Source organism: Syngnathoides biaculeatus, chromosome 5, assembly GCF_019802595.1.
Source record: "Syngnathoides biaculeatus isolate LvHL_M chromosome 5, ASM1980259v1, whole genome shotgun sequence".
Lineage (NCBI taxonomy): Eukaryota > Metazoa > Chordata > Actinopteri > Syngnathiformes > Syngnathidae > Syngnathoides > Syngnathoides biaculeatus.
In genome coordinates, this window is record NC_084644.1 from 8,035,534 (window position 1) to 8,045,313 (window position 9,780).

Genomic DNA, 9,780 nt, shown 5'->3' on the forward strand with positions numbered 1-9,780 from the left:
GATAGGAATGAAATAAAACTACAGCGGTGCCTTTAGATCTGAGTTTCACTCGCTCTCTGACCACGCTTGTAAATCAAAACAAATGATTTTTTTCCATCAAACTTAATGGAAATGTAGTTCATCTGTTCCAGGCTTTCCACTTTTTATTAAAACAGCACTCTATAATCTGTAAACAAAACAAAACAAAAACAGTAGTGAGATAAATAAATAAAATGTTAAAAGAATTTCCCCCAAAAATTGCTACATTTTTTTTTCACCAGATATTGTGCTGCTCCTTCTACTGTGTGAGCCTTGGCCACATGAGGGCAGTATAATCCAGAAATTGATACACAAAAAAAAACAACACAATTGCTCAATGAAAGTCAGCAGTCATTCTTTGCAGAGGATAGAAAAAAAGTATCCATCCAACCATTTTCTTGGCCGCTTATCCTCACAAAGGTCGGTGGGAGTTCTGGAGCCTATCCCAGCCGTCAACGGGCATGAGGCGAACTGGTTGCCAGCCAATCGCAGGGCACATAGAGACAAACAGCTGCACTCACAATCACAGCTAGGGGCAATTTTAGAGTGTCCAATTAATGTTGCATGTTTTTGGGATGTGGGAAGAAACTGGAGTGCGAGAATACAGAAACAAATGTGAGGTAGGGAAGTAGAAAAAGTTGAAAAATTCCAAAAATTCTACTTGCATGTGCATCAATCACAAGGGGACTTTTCAGCACGGGGGAGCGCTCAGACGGTCACACCGGCCTCGCCTGTGTGGAGTTTGCATGTTCTCCCCGTGCCTGCGTGTGTTTTCTCCGGGCACTCCGGTTTCCTCCCACATCCCAAAAACATGCAACATTAATTGGACACTCTAAATTGCCCGTAGGTGTGATTGTGAATGTGACTGTTTGTCTCTACGTGCCCTGCGATTGGCTGGCAACCAGTTCATGCCCGTTGACAGCTGGGATAGGCTCCAGCACTCTCTGCGACCCTCGTGAGGATAAGCGGCAAAGAAAATGGATGGATAGAAACTCTTAGCTAGCCAAATTGTTCGCGATGCGCCAAACTCGCTGCATGAAAAAAAAAAAAAAAAAGAAAATTGGCTAAAGGATGCCCAATACTTTCAAAAACACAACAAATCATACCACAAGGCACCACTGTACATGCAGGACAATCTAATAAGATGTAATGGTATTGTACTTTTTCCACTCTCCCAAACATGAGAGCCATGAATAGCTTCATTTGCCACTTTCTCTCTACAATAACAGTAAAATTGCAAATTTGCAACAAAGTCGTACTTCCTGTATCGTTTTAGGGCTGTTTTGTTATTGCGTACTTGCCTCATCCATCTCTCTCTGCTGTCAAACGTCCCAAGGTTGAGGAATTCAGATAAAGGCGTCACTCAGCCAACGGTCGGACTGGTTCGGCCGCCTACGAGGGAGCAGAGAGAGAAGCCCGGTAGAGATTCAGTCTTGTGACTTGTGTTGTGTGTACAGAACTGGAGGGTATGCTCACGTCTCATCAACAACAAGCCACGGCATCCATGCGGGTTGCCCTCCGAAAAGGAAGTACTGTCGTGCGCAGATAACACAACACATTCCACAAACCTTTTGCACATTCGGTGAAAATCTTTATCCAACTTTGAAAACAATATAAAATATGCACAAATATATACGTACTGTTCGTGTCATTTACATTTTGGCTTGCTTAGTTTTGACCGGTTAGGATGTGAAAACTGGCTGAAATGAGCACCCGTGCGAGAACGACATCTACATCGTGATTAAGGACGGCCGTCGCACAACATTCGCGTGAAAATCAACACTTCATTATGTATTGTTAACTCAATTTTTTACAATACTGAATTTGTGTATTTTATCCCCCCAAAAATTGGGTCTAATTAGTGTTGTATTGTATCTTAGAACTGTTTCATTTGGTTTGATATCTTTGTAATACTTTCCACTATTTTGGGCATTTTTTTTTCCAAAATATTTTACAGTCTGTTGTCTTTGTAGTATTTTCTATATATTTTTTGGGACTTTACTGTAATTTTTGGTCAGGTATTTTTGTATTTTCTAATATTTTTGGGACATTTCTGCCATTTTTAATCTGGAATTTTTGTATTTTTTAATTTCTCACGCTCTTCAGCTTCTAAGATTTTTAAGCAATTTTCGTTCTTAATGGGTTTCGATAGTAAACAGACGTCCAAATTTTGAGCTGCTCACGTTCAGTCTAGTATCGTGTTGTGGGAGCACTCAGCTATCATGGAAGAGATGTACGGTCATGGATGTTTTTCTAAACTGTAGTAATAAACATTGTTACCACAGAGCAGAAAGTATGTTTTGTTGTATGCTCAGTTTTTATGCGATTTTGCTTCCTGCGCCAAAGCACAAATTGTTGGTTTTAAATGACCATAACATCAATGCTAATTTCGGTTAGCATGACAGAGTACCAAGAGAGGAACTGTGGTATTGCGTGCGCAAGTCCGGTGTGGCAGAGAAATATGTTAGCATAGTACAGGACATTGTATGAGGGCAGCAGAACAGCGGTGAGATGTGCCGTAGGTGTGTCAGAAGAATTTAAGGTGGAGGTGGGAGTGCATCAGGGATCCGCCCTGAGCCCCTTCCTGTTTGCGTTAGTAATGGATAGGCTGACAGATGAGGTTAGACTGGATTCCCCTTGGACCATGATGTTCGCAGATGATATTTGTTTGCAGATGATATTGTGATGTGCAGTGAAAGCAGGGCGCAGGCGGAGGAACAATTAGAAAGATGGAGGTACGCACAGGAAAGGGGAGGAATGAAGATTAGCCGAAGTAAAACAGAATATATGTGCGTGATTGAGTGCCGCAGTGGGGGAAGAGTCTTATTTAGAGAACTGTTAATGACTTATTTGTCTCCTCAACGTGACGTTACACAATAGTCTGATTTCCACGGTGGGTTACACAATTGTCATAATGTCTTGAAAAGGAATTTCTCTGGGTGGCTATGATGGAATATTGACAGATGGTGTATTTACAATAAAATCACACATTTACATGTAGGTATGTACACTTAGCTGGTCCATAAAAATAAACACTTTGTAATTTGTCACAATGCTTTTCAACAACAGCTTTGGCTTTCACAGTTTAGCTTTCCGCTCCGCGTGCAATTTGAAGTCTGCGGTTGCTTTTTGAGAAAAAAATGCCGCCGTCCTCGTTTGACTTCATTTCTTCGCCTCAACAAACAAGTGAAGCGGCAGTGCTAAAGTGTTAGAGTCATAGTTAGGGTTGCTCAAGGGTGGGAAAATTCCAGTACATTTCCACGGGAATTAAATTGGGACTTTAACGGAGAGACAATAATCGAGCCGCGTAAATATTTTGTTTTCTTAAAGGCAGACATCTGCGCCTCGGTTTTTTTTTCTCCCCTTTCTACTTCATTTGAGCGGCGGTGGATCTGAACAGAGACGGAGAGACATTCAAAGTCGACGTCCTTGCTGACATCTAAACGGAATGTTCAGTCGTGCCTCCTATTACAATGCGTAATCCTCGTTCACCTCACGCATTTCAAGGATATTCGTTTCGGGCCTGTATATTAGACATTATTATGGCTCCCAAGGAAGTCCGATGTCGCCATCCGCCATCTTGATACTCCCAAAACAACCATGCCGACCTGTGCGGCAACAGCCAGTTTCGTGGCTGTGACAAAAACATTCTACTGGTAAGTTAGAAAGAATTGGTTTGACACTGTTAAAGTTTGTTTGGAAAGTTTTTTTTCTGATAAGTTTAGTTCACTTGATCAAAATGTTTACGGTTTACGGCTCACTGTTCACTCTCTGCTTCACCTTTATAGGCTGTCGGTTTTTCGTGAAAAAGCGATGTAAATATTTTCCCAAACTTCATCATGTGGATAAGCAAGAAAACATATTTTCTGTGAAATTTTTGGTGAATTTCATAATTCAGAACCCTGCAAATTTAATTTCATCTTCAAATGCGAGGAAACAAGTTTAATTTTTCTGTCTGAAATAGGACGTCGCAGAGACAACAAATGATCAATGCCTTTTGCATGTATTTTCCCATTGTGAGTCCTTATTTCCAAAAATAAATCGAATTGATTGACTTAAAAATGAATGTTTTTATGACAAAGAATTGCTTAGTTTTCTTGCTATGTTATGATGATAGTGCTTCACAGCGTATTTTGGGAAAAGTTAACATGTCACGGAAATCGGTCCCTAGGTAGTCACGGTGTTCTGTCTTTCCTTTGCACTTTGCCTTTTTTGGCTTACCAAGTCTAATTAAAACTCCTTCATGTTACCAGAATTGCAAAAATGTCAAGCTCACACTGACCAGTTTTAATTCTACCTGCCAAACTTTGAGGAAAAACCCTGCCATAATCCAACCTGTAAACCATGTCCTCCACACGTTTTGGGAGTACCAAGATGGCGGCCAACTGGCCTCAACCAATCGACATCCTGCTCGATGTGGATGCACTAGCGGCTAGTGACTAGCCAATCTTTTTTTTTTTTTAGATCAGTGGCTGAGCTACTGTGGAAGTGGGGGAGGGAGGGGGACACCAGCTCCTGTCTCCATAGGCCACACCATTTAAAGGCACAGCACACCAATTAACTGTGTGAAACTGTGAGTGACTTTCAGTTTAATTACTGGAAATGCTGATTCGCGACGCAAGGGTCTTGACTGACGAGCGAATTTACTTATGTAACTAAATGAAAAGTTCCCTATTAATAGCCAACCTTCAATTTGGAAAACCCCACGTAATTCCGGTTTTCTCTTTTAATTTTCGGTAACTCCCATGGAAAGTTTCCAACTTTGTAAATTCCCGGGATGATCAAAGGGCAGTCACAGTCCTGACGGGAAAGCGTCCCCCGACCGCGGCGGCGGAGGCGCCGTCTGGTTTCCAGGCGGGGGCCTCGGACTTGTGGTCACGTTGGGTATGATGACAAAGGCCAGGATGCCAACGAGCAAGAGCGCCACTGTGATGGTGATGACGACGGCCACCGTGATGTAGTAGCAGCGGTCCGAGCGGAAGAAGCGGCGGATGCGCCCGCGCACCCTGTTGGGCGGGCGCCCCACGTCCACCATGGTAGCCGGCTCCACGCCGCTTTCCATGGCGCTGAGGCGCAGCGCGTCGGCAGGCGCGGTTTGGGCCTCGTGACTTTTGTGCGGCAGGTTGAGGACCCCGATCTTGACGGGGCTGCTGGGCGTGGAGTTCTTCAAGAGGAGCTTGCCTTTGCTGCGTTTGAAGCGGATGGACCTGGCCCGGCGCATCTCGGGTGGGAGCCTGCTGATAATATCTTGGTTGTTGCCCAGGCGGGGCAGGTCCTGCCCGTGCGGGATGTCGGTGAGTTCTCGGCATACGGGACAGGACAGTGTCTTGAGCTTGGGCGCGCTCACGTTGATGCGCGCCAGGCACTCGAGGCAGAAGGTGTGCCCGCAGGCCAGCAGTTTGGGCGTTTTGAAGATGTTGTCGTAGGAACAGAAGCAGATGGCGCACTCGGGCTCCTCGTCGTCGTTTTCCACGGGCAGTTTGGACCTCCTGTGACGTTCCCCGGTGTCGACGCTCCTGCCGCGCTGGTGCTGGTGCTGGTGCTGATGCTGGTTGGGCTCCCCAGAGTGGCGCTCTGTCCGTCGCCCCCTTTCAGAGTCGGTGCTCCTGGACCGCCGGACTTTTTGAGGGCGTCGGTTGTCCATGCGAGGTTTGACGTTGGGCGGCGGCCGGGAGTCGTGACTCTGGCTGCGACGGGCCCGCCGTCTCTCACGGTCGTCGCTCATCGTGGTGCTTGCCGATCAAGAGTTTCTGTGGACAACAACACAAACCTGTTGACTGACAACAATCACTGTCGTTTTGACATAAATTCTTGTGTTTTGTAATATTTTCGGTCTACAATTTTAAACATTTTTCCACCAGTTTCTGCCTAATATGGTAGTCATATTTTTTATATATTTGGCTTTTTCCAATAGTTTTGCCTACTATTTTTTTGTATTATTTCTAAATTCTGTCTAATATTTTGGTCTGAATATTTCTGTATTATTTTCTAATATTTTAAAATATTTCTTATACTGTATGTTCACTTTTTCAAAATGAGTTTGTATTTTCTGTCTATATGTTGGGGATAGTAGTACTGTATTATTTGCTTATCTTTTGTCTCATTATATAATATTTCAGTTTAATATAAATTAATTTAGGTGTAACATTTTTGTCTAGCTTTGCATTATCTTTAATTCTATTTCGGGGCTTTGTAAATTTCATCTTTTTCTGTAGTTTTCCTTTTTTTTAACAAAAATTTTTCAACAAGAATATGTAATTTCTATCTAATTTTATGTTGTTTTCAGATATTTGTACATTTTTCAAACAATACTGTTGTATTTCTGTGTATTTTCTTATTTGTATTTCTGGTTTTAATTTTTGCATTATTATCTACTATTCATGTCAAATTTTTATTTTCTGACATTTATGACTTTTGCTGTCTGACATTGGTTTTCTTTTTCTAATATTTGTGTATTTCCATGTGTATTCAGAATATTTTCTGATATTGGTGTATTCTTAATCCAATGTTTTTGTATTTTTTTAAATCTTCCTATTTTGTGTTTTTTTCCTTTGTGTATTTTTCATTTCATAATTGTGTATTTTTCCCCAACATTTGCTATGATTTTACAATCTCATTTTTTCTTTGAATATTTTTCTGCCTAATATTGACAATATTTGGAGAATTATTACTTTGTCTTTTCTTAAAGGAGTCTGCCTCATTGATTTGTGTCTCTATCATTAGTGAATTGTGATCATACTGACCACCATAAACATTTTACTGGCTATAATCGAGATACCAAATTTTCAAAAATATTGTTTTATTTCATTTTATGATACAGCCTTTGTAGTTCAGCCTGTATTACTTCACTTATCATTACTTCCTTTTAGGAAAAACATCTTGGGAGGGAACCAGTTTACTGCTTGGTCATTTTGGCAACGTGCAAGTCCAAACCGCTGAAATTCCATATTCATACTCGGAATCATAAATTCGGGTTTTTAGTGTACACAAAGTGAGCTGGCAAAAGTACTCATACATTGTATTTGAATGGAAATCCAAGTGAGCAAACAAAGAAGTACAGATTCTACGCCTTTACATCAAAAAAAAATCTATTGACTTAAATGTACAAAATAAGAAGTAAAATTGAAATTAACCATACACCTGCTTCAAAAACCTTGCACAATGGGGAGAAAAATTATCTGCACATAACCATTTCCCTCATCTATTAACCTGGATAGTGTTTGCACTAAGAAGGAAATAAAAAAAAAAACTGGTCACGCTATCAAAATGCATTTGCAAACCTTTGCTCATGTGAAGTGGCTTAACAAGAAATGCCAAATAAGATAATGCAAAATTTTTAAAAAATACCATAATTTTATTTTTATCAGATTATCCAGAGGATTTTTGGGATGCCAGAAGCTAGTGCAGATGTGTAATCAATTATTAGGATCAAAAGTAAAACAAATACGTGAGCTACAAATGCCTGAGAAATTAACTCAAGGAGGTTAACCAACTATTCGAATGTTATTTTTCCATCGCTGTATATAAATTAATATGAAATGCAAACGCACCTGTAGAGGAAATCTCACATAGGCAGCGGCTCCATGGGTGCACCTGAAGTCATAAAAATGGGCCGAGCTCGCGTTCCTCTGTCATTCCAAGTCTCGCTGTTGTGTCTTGTTTGGTCACTGTGACACATCACCGCCTTCACGAGAGGGGGCACACCCCCCACCCCCTCCCCGCTCCTCCTGCCCGCCTGGCGGCCGCCTCCGGTCGGACCGGTCGGACCTGCTCTGCCGTGTTTGTACATTTCTCCAGGAGCTAAATGACAGCCGGAACGGGTTTAACAATTCGCACAATGTACGCTAACCGCAATTCAGTTTCCAAGAGCATCCACTTCAATGCCTTTCTGTGACTACTCCAGTGTCGATATCTGAATTGCCGTGACAATCGAAGACGTGAGTGGCCACTTTACTCTTGAGAATATCCTGTTTGAAGCATCGCGATGGCCACTGTTACCGTAATTTTTATGATATACAAGCACTATCAGTGTTGTATTTCTTTATTTAACATAAATTATGGCATGTCCTGCAAAGAATTTTGTAAGACTTTTCAAATTTTTTATTGAGGCGGCACTGTGGGTCAGCTGGTAAAGCGTTGGCCTCACAGTTCTGAGGTCCCGGGTTCAATCGCGGACCTGCCTGTGCGGAGTTTGCATGCTCTCCCCGTGCCTGCGTGAGTTTCCTCCGGGCACTCCGGTTTCCTCCCACATCCCAAAAACATGCAACATTGATTGGACACTCTAAATTGCCCATAGATGTGATTGTGAGTGCGACAGTTTGTGCCCTGCAATTGGCTGGTGACCAGTTCAGGGTGTACCCCGCCTCCTGCTCATTGACAGCTGGGATAAGCTCCAGCACTCCCCGTGACCCTTGTGAGGATAAGCGGCAAAGAAAATGCCTGGATGGATAATCTTTTATCGAAACATTTTTTTAATTACACTTTTTTAAATAAAAAAATGGCACCCAAACATCCATCCATCCACACTTTAACCACTGAGTGTACAGTATAATTTCATCAGATTACCACAAAGACTGGAAGAGTCACAGAAAGGCATACAGGCATTAGCCCAATATCCTGTATTTATGAGTAATGTGTCATAAAGTTGTACTCCACACTGTGTAGCACCAGGAGGTACTTAACCCCCTTTAGCTGATCAATGTGATGAATCTCAACAGGTTGCATGCAGTATTTGTACAGGTGGGGTCAAGCGCCACACAACCCAAGGAAGGCAAAGGAAACACTCGGCCAAAGATTCATACCCCGTCATACCTTCCCGTCGCACCAGCTTGACGAGTCTTTACGCGGTTTGGAGGTTTTACTGACGTCCGCCACCACTTGCAGTGCTGTGGAGAGACAGCTACAAAACAGTAACGCACTTCAAATCAAGCAGAGGGCGGGGGGAATCACTTCGAAATGCGGAATTTTAATCTCAAGGCTTTTTTTTTTTTTTTTTTTTTTTTTGCAAAAACATACAACTTTTAAATAAATTATACTCACCAGAGATGCTTCATTATCCAATGTGTTCAAATGTGCGGATGGCTACGCTTTGCTAGTCGAACTTGGCTTGGTCTGACCAACCAATCAGAAGTCGGAAAATATGCTTAGGTCATCAACGGCCACTTTACTGGCCCGATGACAACAAATGAGAACTCTGATTGGTTATACGGGCCAGGACTACTGAAGGCCCTTCACAGATTACATGGAGAGAATGTAATTTGACTGTAAAAAAAATGTTGAAAACTTCATCTAAAAAATAAATGCACATGTGCGCTTATCCACGAACGCACCAACAATTCACAACTAAAATTGAATATTTACAAACAATAAGTCACGCACAACATTACAAAACACTTGTAAAATCGCTGATATGTTTGTGGATTGGAAAAACGTGCTAGATTTGTTAAGAATTTGGACACAAATCTCTCACCATAGCACTGACGACTACATGCAGCGTAATTGACATCTTAAAAAAAAAAAAAAAAGAGAGAGAGAAAAATAAGGTTCCCGACTACTTTCCAGTGATAAAATTTTATCACAAAGAAGGGAGAATATATGCCTGTTGCTATTGTTGTAAACTCTGTTTGTATGGGTTGCAACTATGGCGGTTGTTTGCAGGTTTACATTTACCTAATGTTAATTTGTGTTAGCTAGTCTTCAGCACTATGCTATCCCATTGGACTATTGATGTTCGCAGATGATATTGTGATCTGCAGTGAAAGC

The 9,780-nt window shown here is 41.8% G+C and overlaps 1 protein-coding gene across 4 annotated transcripts; it reads right to left on the reverse strand.

Moving 5' to 3' along the window:
* Positions 1-875: 875 nt before the first annotated feature.
* rnf183 (ring finger protein 183) lies at positions 876-9,372 on the reverse strand. Of its 4 annotated transcripts, none has more exons than XR_009795173.1 (3): positions 7,569-9,015; positions 4,705-5,768; positions 876-1,410 (listed from the first exon to the last, which is right to left on the reverse strand). XR_009795173.1 is itself a non-coding variant. In XM_061821181.1 (3 exons), the coding sequence occupies exon 3, from the start codon at positions 5,741-5,743 to the stop codon at positions 4,811-4,813; it is 933 nt and encodes a 310-aa protein (XP_061677165.1). In that variant the 5' UTR covers positions 5,744-5,768; positions 7,569-8,917; positions 9,058-9,372; the 3' UTR covers positions 2,970-4,810. The 4 variants fall into 4 exon arrangements, 3 of the variants coding, with proteins under 3 accessions (XP_061677165.1, XP_061677163.1, XP_061677162.1); XM_061821181.1 differs by lacking the exon at positions 876-1,410 and adding an exon at positions 9,058-9,372 and having other exon boundaries at positions 2,970-5,768; positions 7,569-8,917; XM_061821179.1 differs by lacking the exon at positions 876-1,410 and having other exon boundaries at positions 2,970-5,768; positions 7,569-7,818; positions 8,830-9,015.
* Between the last annotated feature and the right edge of the window lie 408 nt (positions 9,373-9,780).

Coding starts and splice junctions, on each gene's coding strand:
- rnf183 (XM_061821181.1), bottom strand. CDS start 5,743: ATGAGCGACGACCGTGAGAGACGGCGGGCCCGTCGCAGCCAGAGTCAC.